Here is a 22,030-nt window from a genome sequence, read left to right as displayed (position 1 = left end):
TGGCATCATGCCTTCCCTGGCTCCTGCAGGCAGGATGGGGCAGCCTGCATCCTCGCTAGGTTTCACTAGAAAAACCACCTGGAGGGATTTCCTAAGTCAAAGTGTTGCTAGATCAGCAAATAGGAGCCCACCGTGTCTTCTTCATGATTCAGGTGTTGGCCCCAGACCAGCCTCTCACCCTCTGGGTGGCACCTCCCCACCTCCCCACAGCTGTCCTCTCCCTTGGGATGCTCCAGCCAGGAGCCATGAGGGGATCCTGGAGCCCCCTGGGGATCCCCGAGCACACCCTGCCTGTCTGGACATGTCCCCCATCCCTCAATGGCACTGTGCCACTCACACCGAGCATGGGACAGAGCTGCTCCAGCACACTGCACACACCTAGGAACGCTGGATAGCATATTCAGCTAGTTAGAAGCCAGGCTCAAACTTCTATTTTTGGCTTCTCCTATTTTTCCCTCTTATTTTTTCCTTTTTTTGTTTTTTTGCTATATGCTGCTTGTCTTTTCTTTACCAGCCTCCAAAAAACATCAAACCTTCATTTCTCCCTTGCCCTGTACATTATTAGGCCCAACTATAACAGGCCTGGATTTAAATGTATAATTACAACCATGACAGTAATAACAATAAAGCACTCCTTCAATGGAAAAAAAAATTATTACAAAAAAAGTTAAATGATTATAGTGGCTGAGGAATAACGGCGACTTGAACAGCAAGAGCCACAGAATCCCCTGTTTTTAGAGCCCCCAGCTCAAAGGACACGTTTCTCAATCCACCGAGGAGGTTACTGGCAAGATGACGGTGGCTATGTAACTTCTGCAGTGGCTTTAGGACTCCTTTAAAACACTCCTTCTGCTTCAGCATCTTCACATAAACTGTTTCCCAGCTCAAGGGAAGGCGCTGCTCTCCCCGTCCCCGAGCTGCTCACAACTGTCCGTCCAACAATACAATAAGATAAGAGGAAATTACCAACGCTCGAGGAAAAGGAAACCCAGTGCAAGTAAGAAAGTCGTCCCGCTCTCCAATCTGCCTCTGAAGGGGTGGCGGGTAGGTGGGGGGAACACACAGAAAGTCGAAAACAAGAGAAGGAGGGGGGGACCTAACGCAAGCCCCGCTTGACAAAAGCCATCAATTATGAGCGTCTGGTGTAGTGTGTGCCTGGCTTTGTCCTCCCGAGACATCTGCTGCGTGCTGTCTCCTGCCAGTTGGCCAGGGCAAGGCAGGAGGACGGCGTGAAAACAATACTAGCCCCCACTTAGATTATTTTTTTTTCCCCTCCTTTTCCAAATTCTCTGTCTTCTTTCGAAAGCCAAACAATAACCCGGCGGGATGCGCTGCTGCTGCTTGAGCAATGAGTTCAGAAAAAGAAACCCCTAAAACAAAACCACGGCAGGGAGGAGGGGTGGCACTTGGCGAGGCGGCTGAAAAAGAAACATGCTGCTCCCTCCCCACCCCACGAATGTATTCTCGAGCATGCTGGGGTTTGGTCTGCTGGGGGATTTAAATCAGAAAAGCTCTTGCCGGGTCCTGTCAAGGTGCAGTCTTCTTCTTCTTCTTCTTCTTCTTCTTCTTGTCCCTTACCACCCCACCTTGCCCTGCCCCTCAAGCCGTCAGTTTTTGGATGGTCTTGTTGTAGTACTGCGTGATGGTGGGCGTCAGGGGGTTCCAGTTGTTGGCGTGCAGCTCGATGACCTCCAGCAGCAGGGACCTGGTCAGCATGGACTCGGAGGGACACAGCATCTTGTCGCGTGCTATCGCCAGCAGCTCCGTCATCATCTCAGGCAGCTGCTCCTCCAGCAGCCGGCCGGTGCTCTGCAGCTGTCGGGAGAAGAAGGGGTCAGCCATGGATTACTGATCCTCGTGGGTCCCTTCTAGCTTGAGATTGGATTCTACCACTCTGTGATGTTAAAACACCCCTCTGGCTTTTTACAGACACCTCTCCCGTCCCTTCGATTCTGCCCTTCCTGGTGCAGGCAAGGTTAAAGGCGTCATGGCTTTAGAAAACCAAAACCACTCAGCAGCAGGCTCCAAGAGCTGAACACGAAGGGTGAGGTTTTCAAAAGCATCTGCACCAAGCTGCTGGAGGAGTGAATGGTTCAGCTCCCACTGACTTCAAAGGCAGCAGCGACGGATTGCTTTTGAAAAAAAGAAAAAAAATCCCACCTAAAAATCATGCTATTGTCAAAACAAAGTGCAGGCTGTGATGTGGTATTCCTGCCTTCTACCTGGCCCTTCATTTACTCGCTGATTCAGAGCTCCCAGTGACTCCCAGTCATTAGCTGGAATAAGGAGAACGCGCCTGTGTGCATAACAAATCCTGCCCTGCCGAGATCTGCATTTATACCTGTCGTGCTGCTTTGCTGGAGACAGCCAAGGGCTTTTTCTAAAACAATTACTCCTTGGAGAGCCTCCATTGAGTAGCACAAGCCCTAGGAGGTTCCACAGAAAAGGTCCAAGTTTGGGGTGGACAGTGATGAGTCTGTGGGAGGCTCCCTAAAGCAGAGCTCCCCAAAGTCCTCACCTTAAAAATCAAATCCGCCTCCTCACCTGCTTTGCTGAATTTTAACTATTCAAGCTGCAACTTCAACTGCTCTGTGCAAGAAAGGAATCTGTCCCCATGGGGCCATCACTTCCCAAGAAAAAGTAACTAATAGGAACTCTGCTATAATTCATGGAATCATAGAATCACTTAGGTTGGAAGAGGCCCCCAAGGTCTTTGAGTCCAACTTGTGCCTGATCACCACCGTGTCAGCCAGACCAGAGCACTGAGTGCCATGTCCAGTCATTTCCTTCTCTGAAAAACTGCTGCTGAGCACAGTGAGTCACGGGGCAGCTTTTGCTCCAATACAGCCATTTCTGTGTTAAAAACTGAATGGAGGGTGAGATCTGAAGGAACCAGGATGATATAATATTGTGACAGGACCCCAGGTACCAAACTTCTGCATCCATTTACATGCATCAGGAGCCCAGTGACAAGAGTCTCAAGGGCTCTCATATCACACTGGTCTTCTACCTGAACTGTTCTTGTGAGACCCCACCTGGGATCCTGAATCCAGCTCTGGATTCCTCCGAACAGAACGACATTGACCTGCTGGAGTGAGGCCAAAGGAGGCCACGGAGCTGCTGCCAGGGCTGGAGCCCCTCTGCTCTGGAGCCAGCCTGGCACAGCTGGGGCTGTTCAGCTGCACCAGAGAAGCTCCAGGGACACCTCAGAGCCCCTGCCAGGGCCTCCAGGGGCTCCAGGAGAGCTGCACAGCCCCTGGGGACAAGGCAGGCAGGGACAGCACCCAGGCAATGGCTCCCACTGCCAGAGGGCAGGCACAGATTTTGGCACATTGGGAATTAGGAATTGCTGGCTGGGAGGGTGGGCAGGCCCTGGCCCAGGGTGCCCAGAGCAGCTGTGGCTGTCCCTGGATCCCTGGCAGTGCCCCAGGCCAGGCTGGATGGGGCTGGGAGCAACCTAATGGAAAGTGTTCAAGATCATTGCAGATGGGTTGGACTAAATGACCTCCAAAGGTCCCTTCCAACCCAATCCATCTGATCATTCCAAAATGCACAGAGGCCACACAGCTGTTGGGTCTGGAAACATCCAACAGCTGCTTGACACATGCATGGGCAAGGACGGAAGGGGTAAAGCAATGAAATCAGGGCAGGTGTAGAGGTGCTTCCCTACCTCCATGGAGCAGCAAAGCACGGCATCCTCCTTCACATCCTGAGATTGCAACAACTGCAAAAGACAGAAGAGACAAACAGTGAGGAATGCATGATCTTCTTCCTCCTCCTCCTCCCTTACAACTTTCTATGTCTTCGTCCTGCTTGGCATTTGACACTTCCAGGAGAAAGGACACAAAATCAGAAGAAGGGAAGAAAACAGATTGTCCATACAAAAAGTTAAAATAAACAGTGACAAAACATGGGGTAAAATTTAGATTAACAACTTTCATAATAGATTTTGTTTAGGTTACATTGCTTTTTTTATCCCACGGCAGGCAGTGAGAAAACACTCATTTCACACGCACAGGGAATAAATGCAGCCATCAGTCAACAACACTGGAGTAGCACAGACCTAGGAGTGGCTGTTTGGAAAGGAAGGGCTCTGCCACCCATCCCTGAACCTCTCCATCCCCATGGGGACACTTCTGACAGCCACAAAAGTGTCTGAGCTACATCCAATTCACTGTAATTAATATGGCTCCTTCTAGGCTGGTTACACAGTGCTGCAGGGGCAGGGGTGCCAATGAAACTACGGAGTTCCAGGTGCCCAAATCCAACCCTGCTCTTCTCTCCATGAACTCCGAGTTACAAACACAAGCTTGCAAGCAGGAGTAGCTTTGAGGAAAAACCCAAAATCTTGTTGGGCATGGCACAGGACAGTGCAGGATGATGCTCATCTGTCTTGGTTCAGACTCAGGGTGTGTAGCAAGTGTCAACAGCTCCATCTGACAATGGCAAAGTGTAGGAGCTCAGCATGTCTCACCCCACAAACACTGAAACCATGAGCAAGGATCCTCAAAACGGGAACAAAAATATGGATTTTCCTTTGTTCTCATCTGTATGACAGTTACAGGTACTGGCAACACTCACAGCTACTTCCACCCCATCACTTTGCAAAGTACAAGCCCTGATGACCCTGAGCTAATCCCTGTGTGCAGTAATCACTAAGCAAAAGAAAAAAGATGGGAAAACTGGCTTCACTATAATCTGACATTCATTAGAGAGAAGTAGACTTTTTAAAAGCAGTTGAACTGATTAAAACTGCCCATATAAAAATCGCTCAGGGTAACTAAATGTTACTCCAAAGTCACATCCATTAGTTAAAATCAGAATTGTGACTCTAGGCCTTACCATCTCTCTGTCCCATTCTTGTTTTTCCATGCTTCCTTCCCTCTACAAATAAATGTCTGTTTACCAGCTCCACGTTGGCTGGAAAACAGATGGGGGAAAGAAGAGGCAACACAAGGAACTACCACTGCTCTCAGAGCTTTGTCTCCTGTTTTCAGCAGAAAGCAGATTGTTTGCTTTGAGGATGGTGTTCACAGCATCTCACTGAGCACTCTGTCCCTCTCCTTAGCCAAAGCTTCAGCCAGGGTTTCTCAAATCATCCAACAGGTTTTTTTTTCTACCCCACCCCCCAGTTTATCTTTCTCCTAAGTTGTTTGGAAAATGTTAGTTAAGCCCAAGCCATGTGCTCTGAGATAAGTTCTCACAAACGGTTCGGATTCCTCACAAGAAAACACGAGATTATTTTAAACCCAACACTAACAATGAAAAAAAAATATCAGTTAGGGAAAAATATAAACAGGCAGTAGTCCAGATATTCCCTCCTGGGCTATTTAGCTCATGAGCATGGCATGAAGCAGGGCTGCAAATAAAGTAACAGACAATACCTTTTAACAACACCTTTCTTATTTTTGGTGTTCTTTAGTAAAGAACATAACACAAAAATGAAAGCTTGAAACTAGTTAGGATTGACTCCAGCCCTTCCTCTGCCATGGTCTCCTCAGTGATCCTTCTCCCTGCCTAGGATATGTGGTCATGGAAAGGCTGCAACTTCCCTACCCTAGCTCCCACACACAGGGCTGGGACATGCCTCCCTACCTCAGAAGGTGTTTGTGAGGATGAACATGTCCCTGTCAAGTGCTCAGGTACTTGGTAATGAGGAACAGTCTCACCTGTGATGAAACAGTGAACACATCCTACCCCTGGCCCTGGGCAGGCACCTCCAACTTCACACTGCCCTCATGGACACCTCATCTTCATCTGATGTGACTTGGCTGAACAAGGAGAATGGGTGTGCTCTAATGTGTCCATCAGGGAGCCATGTGCTCCACCTTGTCCATGGAGACACCATGTGCTCTCCACCTTGTCCATGGAGACACCATGTGCTCCACCTTGTCCATGGAGACACCATGTGCTCTCCACATTGTCCATGGAGACACCATGTGCTCCACCTTGTCCATGGAGACACCATGTGCTCTCCACCTTGTCCATGGAGACACCATGTGCTCCACCTTGTCCATGGAGACACCATGTGCTCTCCACCTTGTCCATAGAGACACCATGTGCTCCACCTTGTCCATAGAGACACCATGTGCTCCACCTTATCCATGCAGACACCATGTGCTCTCCACCTTGTCCATGGAGACACCATGTGCTCTCCACCTTGTCCATGGAGACACCATGTGCTCTCCACCTTGTCCATGGAGACACCATGTGCTCCACCTTGTCCATGGAGACACCATGTGCTCTCCACCTTGTCCATGGAGACACCATGTGCTCCACCTTGTCCATGGAGACACCATGTGCTCTCCACCTTGTCCATGGAGACACCATGTGCTCCACCTTGTCCATGGAGACACCATGTGCTCTCCACCTTGTCCATAGAGACACCATGTGCTCCACCTTGTCCATAGAGACACCATGTGCTCCACCTTATCCATGCAGACACCATGTGCTCTCCACATTGTCCATCCAGGTACCATGCACTGCACCTCATCCACCCAGGATCCACCAGCTCCATCCCTCCAAGGCACCATGTGCCCCACCTTGCCCACCCAGATACCACATGCTCCATTGCTCCATAGGCTACCAAGGGATACCAGTTCTGGGGCACTACAGGTGAGCCTCTGCCTGAGACAGGCAGGCTGGGGAGGCCCACAGCCTCCCACCAAGCCCAGGACATCCCTGGGCATGAGGGACAGCCCAGCAGGGAGATCTGCTGCTACTCTGGAGAGCCAGAGCCCAAATCCATGGCCACAGATGGCTGCCAGCCACCTGCATCAGTGCAATGGACTGAAGCCTGCAGGATCAGAACGGTGCCACTGTTTCTCTGTGTGTTGCTGACCATGTTTGCAGCATGCTGGGCTGTAGGCACTGTCTGCCTCTGAGCCCTGCATGACAGAGCATGAGGAAATCAGGGAGCCTGGTGTGGGCACTGAACCTTGTTGACTGCAAGGATTGCGCTGCCTGGGGTCCCACCATGGATGTCCTCACCCATCAATGACAACTTGCTTGTATTTCTCAAAGGGTATTTCATGCCCACTGATGGTGCCCCATGTGAGCACCAGGCACTCAAAGCACTGGGGTGGTTCCTTCAGCCAGAGCACAGTGATTCCCAAAGCTCTGTCACCCCTGAGTCAGACCTGACCAGGGCTGCAAAAAAAAAAAAAAAAAGAGAAAAAAGAGTGAAAATGTTTTGAGAGCTCCACAGAAATCACAGCCCTAAAGTCCCAGCACTTGTGTGACCACCCAGCCAATTGCATTCACTGTTTGCACTCTAATTCATATTTACTTAAAATATTTTAAGGTAAACACTCTATACCCATTAAATGAGCACTCCCACATTGGAATTATTATTTATTTAACTATTTATAGCTGCTCCTCCCTGCTGCATGCCTCTGCCCAAATCCCACTGTGGGCACCATCCCTTCCCTCTCCACCAGGTTCCCACAGGGCTCAAACCAGCTGATGGACGTGGATGAGGGATCTGAAAGAGCAGCATGAGGCAGACAAGAGGGCAGGTGAGCTGGGACTCTCGAGCTCCTCAGTTTAACCTGTAATCATCCCCTGGAGGCTGGGGCTGTCTGCGAGAAAAACTTCCCTTTGCTCTCCAGCCGGTTTCCCCTGTATCGGGCTAAGCTGGGCAATGAAAGCAGCAGTTCCTGCTGGAGAGCAGACAAAGAGTCTGCTTGATTTCCTAAGAGAGGAGGCTGCATGCCAGAATCTGCCCGGCCAGTCATATAATACCCAGACTCAGTTGCGAAAGGCTTCTCACTTTTGTTTCTGGTGCTGGACTCACTGCCTTGCAGACTGGTGTGAGGTATCAGGCACCTTCTCATTCAAAATTCTGTGTCACTTGGAGACATGAGCACTGGACAAGGTCCTCTGCAGAGCCAGCGTGCCCAGGTGGGCTCTGGGTGCTAGACATTTGCATAAGGAACCCAAACTAAGTTTTAGGGTCTGCTCCTGGAAGTGCTGCGTGCTGTGGTGAGTTGCAGTGCCTTGCAAGGTGGCTCTTGAGCAAAACTGGCATCCATGGTGTGCTATTGGGACCCATCTCCCCCGGCCTCCATGGCCTCAGAGCCTTCTCTTTACATCTCTGCAGAGGTAAGCATCATAAGCCACACGAGGTGGACACACAGCCACAGCTGAAGGACCAAAGGAGCCCTAAAACTGCAGCTATGCCTCATCACACCAGCTTGGTCCTGCTGAGCAGCAGGAGATGCTTGTGTATGGGGAGCAGGGCACCAGGAGCAAACCACAAAGTGAACACACTGGGACTCACCCCAAATACTTGGGTTTACTATCTGCTTTCTGAGATCACCTGGCCTGCTGAGAAGCTGAAGTGCTTACTTGGTATTCTCAGGGGTGCCCACACCACGAGGAGGACAGGAGAACCCGTCCCACCACCCCTTATCACTAAACCACGCAGGTTTAATTGTGTTCTTCAGCAACTCTCCCCAGGAGATGGGGTGGGAGCAGCCCAACACACGCATTATCCTTTCCAGATGCAATGATATTTCTCCTGCAAGGCACAGTGCTAATTACTGTGTACGATATCGCTTGCAAAACGACACATAAGCAATGCTGGCCACTAACTACCCCTTAGCATGCAGCGTTTCATGACGCTTCGGTGATGACTCCAGCGTGAAAGCACAAGAAACCTGGAAAATATCCACGCAGAGCCACTGGGAGAGGCTGGGATGAGAGGCAGGGAAAGCCGGGCTGACCGCAGCCCACGCGCCGCTCTCCCTGACGGGCATCTCGGGTTCACGGCTCCAGTGGCAACAGGCACAGACACCCCGGCAGCCTCGGGGCTGAGCCTGCCCACAGGTATGCTTTTCATACACGCCTGGGTCACCAGGAGGTGCCTCACAGTGTTCCCCCCTCCCAGGGACTGTGGAGCATGACCTGAGGGGAACCAGCGTGCTGCAGACGCATGGCCCAGGCGCAGCAATCGGCTCGCTGCTGGTGTGGAGCGAGGCCAGGGGGAAAAGGGAGACACATTTCCTTCAGGAATATCAGTTATTTGTGCCACTTGGAGCTTAAGCAGAGTGGACAAACTGTACTGGAAGTGTGGGAGAGATGGTGCTTCCCAGTCCTGCTTTTAACCAGAAAGTGCCTTGGGAAGGGCCATGATGGACTTGGTCCTCTGACAGATGGATCTGTTCCAGCTCTGTGGTTGGGATCATCATGGACACCCCCTTATGAGGGGAGCTTATAAAAAAGATAACAACAAAGTTTTTAGTCTTAAAACTTTTTTTAGGACTAAGTTAACTGCAGCAACAGGATAAGGGGTGATAGTTTTAATCTAAAAAAGGGGAGATTCAGACTAAATAGATGAAAGGACTTGTTTAAATGAGGGTAGTGAGACCCTGGCACAGGTTTCCCAGAGAAGCTGTGGCTGCCCCGGATCCCTGGAAGTGTCCCAGGACAGGCTGGACTTGGAGCTTGGAGCCCCCTATCCCAGGGCTTGGAGCAAGTTGGGCTAGTGGAAAGTGTCCCTGACCATGGCAGGGGGTGGAATGGGATGAGCTTTAAATCCTCTTTCCATACCAAAGCATTCCGTGGTTCTGTGACCATCCCCTATATCTGACAGTGCAGTTTAGGTGCTAACACAGCTCTGCAGGCAGCCTTAGTGCTCTAATGGACCACAGCTGGGGAACTCCAGCTCCCAAAACCTCCGGGAATCCCCATGGTCTGCTAGGTGGGAGCCCAGGCCAATTCTGCTTCATGGTCTCTCTGCAGACAGACATCAATAGCAATTTTCTGCCTTTCCAGCAGCCTCCTATTGACCTACTGTCACAAGTCTTTAAGGAAGATGCCTGAGATCCATGGGACTGCATGGCTCTGCACGGGGAGAGTCACACACCTCTCTGAGACACAGGCAATGGTACAGCTCCACTTCTCCTCAGGACGCAGGATGGTGAAAACAGCCAAGACTTGGGAACATGCAAAGTACAAACAAGGTTGTGGGGATGAGTGATTGCAAAAGGCAGCACCGCAGGGCCAGTTTCAGGATTTCTACAATTTGCTACCATCAGTTCCTTGACCCAGGACATCAGAAGGTCAGCTGAGTCATCCTGTGCCTACCAACAAGCTGTGCCAGCACCACCCCCTCTAAAGGGGTACTGAGTCCCCCTCTGGAAGTGAGGGAAGTCAGATGAGACTGACTTTCTCTGGGGAAGGAACAAGTGAGCACATGGAAATAGACTTCTAGAAGCTCACAGGCATAGGTGAAATAGTTTCTGCTCACCCATTTGATGCTGAGGTTGCCCAAACACAAAGTTTTGGGGGAAACCTTTCCCTTATGGATCTGCCTGTGCTGATCTCTGCACAAAGCACAGGCTCTGCCATGCTCCAAAATGTGATTTGTTGGAATTTAAAAACACAGCTGAGCTGTGAGAGGCAGTCTGTGTCAGCTGCTTCCACTAGCAATGGTGCTTCTCTCCCCATTCCCTTCTGCTCACACATCTCTGGGGATCTGGGAAGTCTTCAAGGCTACAGAAGATGCACAAGATGCCACCAGACCACGTGTCTCATGCAGGGAACTCTTCTCCCAGTTTCCTGATGGGATGTCATGGTCTCGGCCTGGGTGAGAATGTCTGACAGCAGCTCCTGCTGCTTCCTTAGGAAAAGTTCACCAGCACAGGGCACTGCTGATCCCACAGGCAGCTGCCCAGATGAAGGGGCACAGGGGGCAAGGAGCTCTGTGCTGAACTGCTTGTCCCAGCACGGCTGCACCAGAGCCATGGCCATAGCAGACACTTTCTCTAACACACTTTGGGCAACCTAAATGAGTTTTGGTGGCACCAACTCCTTTGGCATTGACGTGCTCCCCTCAGCTCAGAGGGGGATTTCTGTTCTCCTACTACACAACCAGGACTCCCTGGGAGGATGGTAAGAAGAGATTAGTTTGTTTATTGCATTGAGTAAACCAAAATGTTGGTTATCCTCCTTGTCAGGCTCCTGAGGAACTCAGAGATACTTAACAGCAAATTGAATTAAGGCCAGAGGAACAAAATCCTGTACCCAGTCGTGGGAAACTCCTCCTACTCCTTTCCACTGTAGGCAAGGGAAACCATGAAACACGACACTCTCTCTCCCCGGATCTGGAACAGGCAGAAGAAATTCCTGAGAAGATGGAAACCATTAAGAGGCAATTACTGGAGACAATGATGAAGAAAATTTGGTCACTCATCAACCCAGACGCTGCAATCCAACAGTAGCCTGGTGGTTACACATCCCCTGGCTGGAGGTGGACCTCCAGGACCCGAAGGTGAGCAGGACAGATGGAGCAGAGCCACCCGGTCTGGGTGCACGGGGAGTTCAAGCCACCCAGACGACCGGCTTCATCCTGCCCGTCCGAAGACATAATAACCCTGGGAGAGGAGGATGTGATCTCATCCCAAGGGTCCCGGGGAAACACAAAACATGGAAAGAAACAGCGGCGAGACCATGGCGCTTGATTGCAGCGGGCTCCACCCTGGCTGGCCGGAGGCTCTGCGCTTTCCTGGCTCTGCACAGGCAGCGAGCGCGCAGCGGCGGCGGCGGCAGACGCAAATAGTTGTGTTTACATCCCATTGAAAGGGTTTTTGGGAACTAACAATGCCTGGTACGGAGGGCGAGGGAGAAAAACAAAGCCACGCGAGGAGGAGGGACCATCCTGTGAGATGGTATCTGACTTCACTTCTTTATCTGCACAAATTGCTTCCTCTGACTTCTCCGCGGGTCCCAGAGAAACGAGGGTGGCATTTTCCCTCCTCTATTTAAGATACAACACCACGGTTTTGGTGCTGGGACTGAATGAGTCCTGTGGCTTTCCAAGAATATGTTCCTGCACATACAATACTCAACAGGGCAGATGGGCTTACACTGGGCAGCCCTCCCTGGTTCAGCCCGTCCTCATCTGCTCCCAGATAACACCTGACCTCCTCCACCTTAACTATGCCCTTGGATCAAAATGACCAGGATTAAAGGAAATAGTTTTTTTTTCCCAAACAAGCTGCATTCATAGGAGCATTTTTGCCAGCACAGCTATGGGGGTCTGGGGATGTGGGAGCTTTTTGCATGGCTAATTATTTTTTAATGTATGGCAGGCACAGAGGTTACAGGGACATCCACCCCTGCCCTGCGTGGTCCTACAGACAGGCATCCACCCTTCCTCTTTGCTCTCTACACTCTGCCTCCTGTCATGGCTCTGCAAGTCCATATCCCCTTTACATCAACATGCCCCACTTGCTCCAAATCCCAGACCTTCCTCCCAGACCTTCCATGTCTTCCACATCTCCTGGACTCCCAAGACAACTGCCCATTTGTTCCCCTCATTTCTCCTTCCTCCCAGTGGCCCTGAGCCCCAGTACCCCCTTTTCACTCATTCTCTGAAATCCCTTCCCTCCCATGCCCACATTCCTCATTCCTCCTCCATCCTTTCCCCACACAAAACACTTCCCAGTTTGTCCCAGCCCCACTGGACTGGAGACCAAACCTTTGATTTTTTGCAGAACATACATCCCCAGAAGGGGACTTCTGTGAGGATATAAGTCTCTTTCTTCGTAAAAGACATATTTTCTCTGTTCAGATCTGGCCTCATGGAGCTTCCTCAGTGGAAGTGTGGTGTGGGGTCATGATCTAAGGCCCTAGGTGCCTTTGCTCATTTGATAAAGCAAAAATTCTGTTTCACTCTCTGACTCGGAGAGTAATATTAAAAATCCTAGCATCTCATTATACTGTCAAAGACCCTTTTTCAAACTCAAAAGGCTGATGCTTTTTAAAAAGTGAGAGTGATTAACAAAACACAACCCACGTTAAAAGATACAATTTTCTTTTCCAAAGAGCACCACCCTCCCCGCTCATCCGACTGCAGCCGGGAAGGTTTTCCTTTTTCTTCCTCTGAAGGAGACAGTGAAAAGGCAGTGCCCTCTTGAAGTTCAGACGTTAATTACTGTGTTAGAATATTTTGCTAAATTACGCAGCATGGCCCCAGGAGATAACAGGCACTGAGAGAAGGGAGGGGAGTGGATACCCGTCTACACGCTGCACCGCAGACTCAGACGTAGGGGGAAGGCAATTAGACAGGGAGTATTTATCCTCCCTGCACCACCACCCCGAGGCTTTCAGTCAGCAGCCTGTACCAAGGCAGGGAAGCGATGGGAGCGTGCCAAGATTTTAAACGATGCTGAAATGGGACTGTCTCTGCCAACCAGACTGGAGGTAGGAGACAACTCCTGCAGAGAAGCAACTGTCCTGCCTGCTGCCAGCCTGCTGGGTCTGATCCCTGCTGATTCACAGCGCCTGGGAGCTGCCCCAGGGCTGCTATTGAGACCCCAAAATCATCTGTCTTGGGTCAGGCCAGTGACTGCATCCCTCTGAAGGGGATACCCCTGGGGCACACAGCCTCAGAAGCAACAACCCTCTCAAGCTGGAGGGATCTCTATGAATTGGTCCTGCAGCCTCCTGCACAAAGTTTTGCAGTTTAATTAGCCTTTCTGTGATGAGCTGCTTCCTGGGGTTTGCTCTGAGCCTGCCCCAGCCAAGGCTCAGAGTGGGATGGTGCCAAGGCAGCTCCCTGTCACCCCTGATATCCAGTCCCTTTGTCTCCAAGCCAGGACAACCAGATGGGTAAAAAATGGGTTGGATGATTGGGCTCAGAGGGTTGTAGCCATTGGGTTCCAACCCAACTCTGCCTGAAGGCCAGGAATAATAACAAATACCAAGTTGTTATCCCAGGACCTGCCCTATTTAGCATCCTTATCTGTGACTTGGAGGAGATAAGGAGTGCAATCTTATGAAGTTTGAAAGTGACAGCAAGTCTGGGATGTACTGAAATGTATTCAAAGGGCTGCCAATGAGAGGGACCTCAGTGGGGTGAAGCAAAATGTCAAGAAGAAACTTACAACTTGCAACAAAAGATCAGCCCTGTGCAGGAGAAGAGCACAGTGACATGGGTGATGGGTGGCATGGGGTTATTATGGGGAGTGAGAGGGGGAGAGCCCTCCCTGTGGGGGACACCAGCTGGTGAGGTGCCTTGGGAGACCACAGTGGCATTACTGCCACATGGCATCACCTTGAGCCTGAGTCCCTCGAGCCAGTTTTTCCACCTCCCTGCTCTGCTGCCATAGGCAACTGCTCAGGTTACCTGGCTGCTAAATGGCATTGTAAGAACAAACAAATGCATCCAAAGCAGCACTTGGCACCAACCACCGGGGCTGGAAGTGGCTGCTCCTGGCAGGGGCTGGCAGGGAGGTGGCAGCTCCCAGCCCCAGGGGCACCTCCTGGGTTGGTGTCCCAACAACCTCCACTGAGGATGAGACAGACAGCAGGGGAGGCAAACCTCCCAAGAACACCCATCAACTGGGTGTGATCCCTCCTTCCCTGCAGACCTCAGACGTCACCTAAAACTGGGCTGGGCCCCTCGGGATCCAGTCCTAATGTTCCCCCTCCCCAGCAGCACCAGGGGATGAACCTGGGAGGGCACCGAGCTGGGGCGGCCCAGGGCCACCCTGCTGACACCCGGACATGGGAGCACAGAGCTGGATGAGGGACAGACAGCTCCAACTGTGCTTGGGGAAGGCAAAAGTGGTGACAATCAGTGAACAATAGATGGCAAATAATAATATTTATTATGTCCACATCTTCAGTAGCCACGGGGCACTTCTTGCACTGCGCACAGGGCTCTGATGGTTCAGCTGACATTTGCTGCTTCCTTGCCTTAACCACCCATTTTCTCCATTCTGCTGACTCTGCCAAAGGCCACAGAGAAGAAGAAATATGGCCAGGCTGCAAGAACCAAAGCACCTTGGCTCTTCTCTTGGTTTTAGTTGGTTTTGGAAGACATGCAACATGAAGCATTGCTGGAGCATGGCTCAGCATGGTCCTTGGTGCTTGGACAAGGGGCAGAGGCTTTGGAGCAGGAAAGATGTCAGCATGTTCACTTCTCACCATCCTGGAAGGAGATGTTCATGGACAAATTTAGAGTGCTTTTGTGAAATAAACTGAGGCCATAGTCAAGCGGGCTTGTAGGGCTGGAAGGAGAGACTGGGACATCACTCTTGCTTAAGACCATCACGCACAGGAGACAGAACAACTTCCTAATAATGCCAAAAGTGCTTTCACCAAATAAAAGGCTCATGGAAGAATGCTGGTCCTGCAAGACCTCTTGCCTGAGGTCTCTCACTGTTCCCAAGTGAGAGCAGCCAGGTCTGGAAGTAGGCAAGGGTCAAACCCACAGTGCCCTGGCTGCAGCATAACCATCCCTGGGGAAAGCCTTTATCCCAGGAACAATGCCCTCTTCCAGCTCGCCCTCGATTCCCCGAAGCTCTGAGGGAAGAATAGGAGGAAAGCGCTTTTATTTCTATTTAACATCTCTGCTTTGTTATTCTTTTCCCAGGCTTTCCAGATCTGAGAGCTGCAATAGTCCTCTCATTCTCATCTGCAAAGGGCTCTCCATCCTTTTCCCAGTTGTCTCCAGGACTGATCTTTGGGCCAACCTTGGGCATCCATTGCCCTTCTCCAACGTAAAATACGCACTCACCCACTGCAAGTATTTTAGTCCAAACTACCATCCAAACACAGTGTGCTCCATTAAACCATTTTAATGAGAGCTGGATTCACCTTTTGCTTCCCTTAGCAAACCCTCTCTTTGCCTAAAATCCCAACGCTGACCTTGCCAGACCTCGCTGTGAGGACACACTCTCAGCCTGCACAAACCTCACCCCAAACCTCTCAAAACCGTTATGGAAATTAAACTTTTTCATTTGGTAGGGATTCTGCTCCTGGGAGATGCCATTACAGTGTTGGATGTATTGGCAGTCCCTTCCTTCTCCCCCATTTCAGGCTCAAGTGATGGAGGAGGATGCAGCAGAGCCCCCTGGGAGGGGAATTTGGCTGGACTATGCTTGAGCCAAGGGGCACAGCTATTCCAAAAGGCTGCCTGGGTGAGGTGGCAGCTCTGACCCACATTTCCTCTGCCATGGTTAAACACCCACTGCCTTGCCTGCACAGGGCCTGCCTGCTTCCCAAAGGACAGCGATGGGCCCTGGGTCTATCAGCCAGCAAACCCCAGCACTTATCACTCCAACCTCACCTGAAATGAACTTGTCTTTTTTTTCTTTTTTTTTTTTTCTTTCCCAGCCCACAAAACCAACCCCTCCACAGCGATCGATAAATAGCGCTGGCATTGTCACTCAGTGCCCCAGCCGTGTCCCCAGCTCCTCCCCACCCAGCACTGATGCCCTCGTGGCCACGCTCACCCCTCCCAGCCAGCTAATGATGTGTGAATAAGCTTTTATTTGGGGGGAAAGGAGCTGGAGAGAGGAAGCTTTGCAGGGGGAAGGGAACAGACATTCCTGCCTCAGTCATCAGGCAATTTTCCCCTTCCTCTTGCTCACTGCCTCGCTGACCTTTGGCTGAGTCTGCCACAGCTATAAAGGAAAAGGGAAAAAGGAGAAAAAAAAAGAGAGAAACTAAAAAGCAAGCGACCTGAAAGTACAGGCAGAGGCAGAGATGTTATCTTGCCTCTGCTAATGATTTATGGTTTAAGGATGGGTGGATGGAGGCAGAAGTGGCTGTGCAGGACTGTGGGCAGCACAGAGGGAGCTTGCCGGGGAATAATCAATATGAAAGAAATTAGGGATGAAGGGCTGAGACTCTTCTTGAGGATGTATGTTCTGATCAGCAGAAGGGGAAAAAACTCATGTTGAGTGCTACTACACCTTGGGGACCTCTCCTGAGGCATGTGGGAGTCCCAAACTTTAAAGGCCATGGTGACACCCCCTCCTCTGCTGGGAGACCAGCCCATGTGGCTCATGGGGAACACCAAGGGATGAACAGTTTGCACAGTTAGGGGCTTTCCACACTCTCACAGAGCACCCAGCAGGCCCAGCCTGTGCAGATGTCCCTGTCCTCTCTGGGGTGCAGCTGGAAAAGCACACCTCCACCTCCTTGACTGTGTCTGAGCCCACCTTTGGCCCTGGCAACCGTCTGCCAACCAGAGCCTGGCACTGCTGATAAATCGGTGACCCTTTCCCCTGGGCTGGCCCTGTGCAGCAGGATTAGCTGGCAGTGACAAAAAAAAGGCAGCAGAATGAAAACCCATTCCAGAGCCATGGAAGAGGGGTGAATCAAGGTCAAAGCACTGCAGAGAGAGCAGTCACAGAGCAAGCATTTTGGGGCGGAGGAGCCAGAGGAGTCAGGCTCACCCATGTCAGCTAAGCTAAGAGACCTCTTAGAAATCACAGAGTAGCTTGGGTTGGGAGGGACCTAAAGATCATCTCGCTATTAAAGATCATCTAGTAAAGTCATCTGTGACAAACAACACCACAGGGACAGACCTGTCCTGCTAAGGAACAGAGATGTATTTTTAAGAGCAAATTTACGCATGACATCTTGATATAATTAGTGAATCTTTTTATGGAGCTGCCCTGTAGCAAAAAATATCCTTGATATATGAAATTCATGTCCTTCCGCACACCTCTAGCTCACCACCACGTCCCCACAGAGCAGAGGGGTGACAGGAGGGACAGTGACAGCACGGCAAGGGCAGACAGGAGTGGGCAGGGAAAAGCTCTGGAGGAATCAGGGCTGTGCTGTGTCACGATTGCGAGGGGAAGCGGATGGGCACGGGGGCTCTGCCAGACGTCACATCTTCCCCAGAAGGTGACACATACCTCCGTGGGCAGGGATTTTGGGGAAGTTCGGCTATTCTTAGCGTCCCTCTCCCATCTCCTCCTCTGGATACGTCTGCCTTATCATGAGGCCCGCGCTCCTCTCTGCTCCAGTCACCATCTGTGAGTTCTGCCCACAGTACTACCACCCAGACAAAATGTTTATGGCGCGTTTGCATTCAGAGGAAAACTTCCCATGCATGTAAAAAAAGTCATCACCAGCACTTTCTTTATCCTTCCCTTGCCTGAGGTCTAGCAGAGAACTTATTTTACAGTGAGTTATTTATGGCCTGACAGAAGCACTACTGACAATTTGAGATTCACAGCTCCAACCCTGGGCAACAAGGAGGGTTTTTCTGAGAAAATCTTCTACAGGCAGCAGCAGGAGACAAAGCTATCCTTAAAACAGGATGGAGGGAAGCCCTTTCCTTCTCTATAGAACATTTAACACTTGAGTTGTCTTTTCTGTATGTACTCACTTAGGTTTCTGCCACCACTCTGACCCACGGGGAGCTTGACAATGAGCTCACCAGGAAATCAGGTTCTGAAAAATCCCCCACCCTGGTGACAGGGCTGGGTTTCTGCTGCACTGGGTTGGGTCTAAGGACATTAGGGACTTCCTTTGTCTCCCTCCTTCCTCCCCTTGGTCTGTCTCATCTATTTGGGTGGCTTCACCTGCTTTATGAAGCTGCTTAAGCTGCTTAGGTGGGGATTTCCACAACACTGGGATTAACAAACTACAGTGCTTGGTTTGCCATTCCAACTTTGGTCCTTCCTAGCCACTGGACAAAGGGAGTGTGTGCTTTAATTATTGTGCTTTAACGAGCAGAAAGACAGCATGCAGGAACAGCCAAGAGTGCCTGCAGATGTAAGTACTTTTGAAGTGTGAAGTGTCGGCAGAGCAAACGTCTAGGAATTATAAAGCAAAGATGGAATCCCAGAATGGTTTGGGCTGGAAGGGCCTTAGAGAACCTCTGTCTAGTTCTGACACTCTGCCATGGGCAGGGACACCTTCCACTATCCCAGCTTGGTCCAAACCCTGTCCAGTCCGTCCATGGGCATTTCCAGGGATGGAGCATCCACAGCCTTTCCATGGACCATGGGCATCTCTGCACAGCTTGTTCCCCTGGTGGGGAAGGACAAGTGGGAAGGCATTTACCTCCCTGAGGCAGGTGTAGATGGGGCAGACGAGGACTCGGAAGGGCTCCCCGGTGCTGCTCCTCATGGTGCCGAAGACCTCGCAGAGGAAGGTGATGAACCCCAGCCAGCGCTCCACGTCCCGCTGCTGCAGCTCCTCCCGCATGGAGAAATCCTTCTGCAAGAGGCACAGAGACAAGAGGCTGCATCAGCAACACCACGGCAGAGACAATGGCTGTCTAGAGAGGGAATTAGGAGGAAATTGAAACTCGGGGTGGGGGGAGGACAGACAGACTGACTGACTCTTTAGTAACAGTGGGGAGATTACTCAATGCGCGCGGAGCGGCTGCAATTTCAACAGAGCAAAGCCACCAGAAAGCAGGTACTGCAGAAATATCACCAACTCCTGCAATAACTGCCACAGCTTGCACCAGAGATAGTGTCTGCCCTCTGCACCCTTCTGTGCCCCCAACAGACACAGGGTCACTTTTCCAGGTGTGTTGGGTTTGGATGGCTTGATTTTTTTGGTGAGGAGGGAAGAAGCCAGCACCACCAGGACTGAAAAAAAGCAGCAACAGACAGGTTAAACAAAATGTAGGGGAAATGATGGTGGCCATCCTGGGCTTGGTGGTCCAGGTTGACCTGCCCAGCCCATTCATTCCAGTATCTTCAGCAGACCCAGTGTCTGGCCAGGAGCATCCTAATGGTCTGGCTGCTCTCTGGCATCTCACAAAATAATGGCAGAGACTGGCTCCCTGCCCGACCACAAGGTCAGGGCAGCCTGGGCTTGGCATTAAAAGGTCACCCTGCGCCTGAGCTGATGGTTGCTATGACTAAGGATTATCCCAGTGACGTGATTTATGGGTCAGCATCATCAGGAGGAAGCACACAGGGAGACAGCTGCCTCCCCATCAGACCTCCAGGTGGGAGAAAGAAGGGGTTTGTCCAAAGGCGGGGTACGAAAAGGGATGTGTGTGATGGAAACACATGGCAAAGAGCACAAGCCAACACAGAAAACCTTACAAAAACCCTTCCAGAGGATGGCACAAAGGAGTGCATCATGCTCAGAGTCAAGAAGGTTTCCTTGGGCTCTAAGAGATGCTGCAGAGGTTCTTGCATGACATCCCACGCAACTTTTCTTGCCAGTCTCCACAGTGACCTTTCCTTGACACTAAAATTTAGGTGACACTAAGCAGGGGAATACTGAAGAAGAGGACAAGTTCCTCCTCCACACTGTGTGTTTCCAGTGCAGGTTGCATAACCTTTGAAATCCAGCAACTAAATAAATTACCTTCTATCTTTCTCATCTCAGTTTATTCCTAGTGCCTGAGACAAAGGGCTTTGCTGTGGCAAATACTCTGACCTGCAGCTGCTCTCTGCAAAGCTGGGGAGATATAAAAGCCACCACACCAAAGTTTGCTCTCTTGCCCTGGACAACACACAGGAGATCTTCCTTTTAGAACAAAGCTAAGTGAAGCAGCTGCTAAATAAAGCCAGGCAAAAGCACGATGATCATTTTCATGACACAACTGTATGCACAGAAGATCCAAGGCAGGAGCTATTTATATGTTTCATTACAAAAGGAAAAATAAAATATGGATTTGCATATGCAGGAAAAAAGACTTGTAAAATAGCTGAGGCACTTATTAACCAAGCAGTGATGACTAATTCCTCTCTACACCCATTTCCATAAGTCAGTTGCCCAACTGTGTCTGCGACTTCGGAGTCAACCCGCAGCCAAATCCTGTTGGGTCTCCCCAGACTCTCCAAGGGAGTTTGCAGAGTTCATCCTTTCATTAACCAGCCCGTCCCTGGGCAGTGACAGAGGAGTCATTTGCTGGCTCTGGTTATCACCCCAAGGTTACCCAATTACTTGTTCTGGACTTTTAAATTGAAATTTAATGCAAAAAAAAAAAAAAAAAGTCAGAGACATGATATCCTGATTAATGATAAATTAAAAACCCAGGCAAGAGTATCCCATGCCCCTCATCTGCCCCATCCACCCATACAGAGCACAGAAGGTTTCCTTTGAACCCTGGAGCTTTTCCTGGATTCCTCTCCCTCTCCTGGCACTGTCTCCAGCATCTCATGCAGCATCCCTGCCAGCTCCAGCCCCCAACCCATCCTCCCTCTCCCAGCCTGGATGCCCTCCAGCACCTCCTGTGCTGCCTGGGCCTGAAAGCTCCACACTTGTGTACCTGGGGAGCTGTGCTGTATTTTGGGATCCCTGGGGCATGCTGTGAAATTCCTAGCAGCTTGGGATAACTGCACGGGCTCTGCAGTCCCAGATTACTGGGAAAGAACAAAAAACATTGCAGGAAACTCTGCTCCTTCCCTCTCCTGCTTCAAACATGCCCTGCTCTGTGCTTGTGCAAGAAACAAAAATAACTCTTCAACACTGTCTTTTAAAAAAAGGTATTTTCTGTAAACAATTTTCTGTACAAAACCCCAAATCATCAAACCCACCAACTGCCTGGAAATTCCATAAACCAACCAGCAAACCAAACCAAACTCATCCCAAGGCCTGGGATGGGAGCTGGGCAGGAAAGGATTCCACCACACATCACCCTCCTTTTTTCATTCTGTGGCACCCCGTGGTTGATGCAGAGACATCAATGAACACTTCCCCACCTTTGTAGATGAACAGATCCTTGTAAAAGAAAGGTGTCTGTAGCCCCCCACCACCCCCAGTCACAGAAAAGCTTGTGCAGACTTTGAGGGACCCCTATGAAGGATGGGAGAGGGGGATGGAATGTGGGATGGATGCAGAAGGCACTGCAGACATTTCCACACAGAATGTGATGCTGCAGTGGGAATAATTTTGCTCCATTTTTGGACTCAGGATGGGTCAAACTTTGCAAAAGGAGGTGATTTGCACATACTCTTCAAAAGGAAGGCAGTGACACTGATTCCTCTGACAAAGCAGGGAGAACATCTTGCCAGTGGGAGGAATTTTTCTGGACCACACTTGCCTACAGGCCAGAGTAGGGCTTGGCAGGAGCCTCCACAGCAGCTGGACTTGCAGTGCCAGGGGTGTCCTGAAGCATCCTGAGAAATTCACATGCCTCAGGGTGGTGCTACTCCAGTGTCCCAGCAGAAGGGTGGTCCAGGAAGTGCTGTGCTTAAATTTGTCCTTCAGACTGCAGATGTGACCTGTACCATGGCGTGCACTGAGTGCAGAGAGGCCCCACCTGCCTTGGGGAGTCTGAGGAGACCACTGCTGCCACCAAGGC

At 50.8% G+C, this 22,030-nt stretch overlaps 1 protein-coding gene across 1 annotated transcript in view; it reads right to left on the bottom strand.

Moving 5' to 3' along the window:
- Nucleotides 1-427: 427 nt before the first annotated feature.
- CTIF (cap binding complex dependent translation initiation factor) overlaps nt 428-22,030 on the bottom strand; it is a 143,972-nt gene continuing 122,369 nt past the window's right edge. The window contains exons 11-13 of the mRNA XM_059492329.1: nt 18,820-18,975; nt 3,671-3,724; nt 428-1,815 (exon numbers count right to left, since the gene is read on the bottom strand). Of these exons, the coding sequence (XP_059348312.1) occupies nt 1,600-1,815; nt 3,671-3,724; nt 18,820-18,975 (426 nt within the window). The 3' untranslated portion in view covers nt 428-1,599. The remainder of the gene's footprint in view (nt 1,816-3,670; nt 3,725-18,819; nt 18,976-22,030) is intronic.

This window comes from Ammospiza nelsoni, chromosome Z (assembly GCF_027579445.1).
Source record: "Ammospiza nelsoni isolate bAmmNel1 chromosome Z, bAmmNel1.pri, whole genome shotgun sequence".
Classification (NCBI taxonomy): domain Eukaryota; kingdom Metazoa; phylum Chordata; class Aves; order Passeriformes; family Passerellidae; genus Ammospiza; species Ammospiza nelsoni.
Note: the sequence above shows the minus strand (reverse complement) of the source record. Positions and strands in the feature narration are given on the sequence as shown.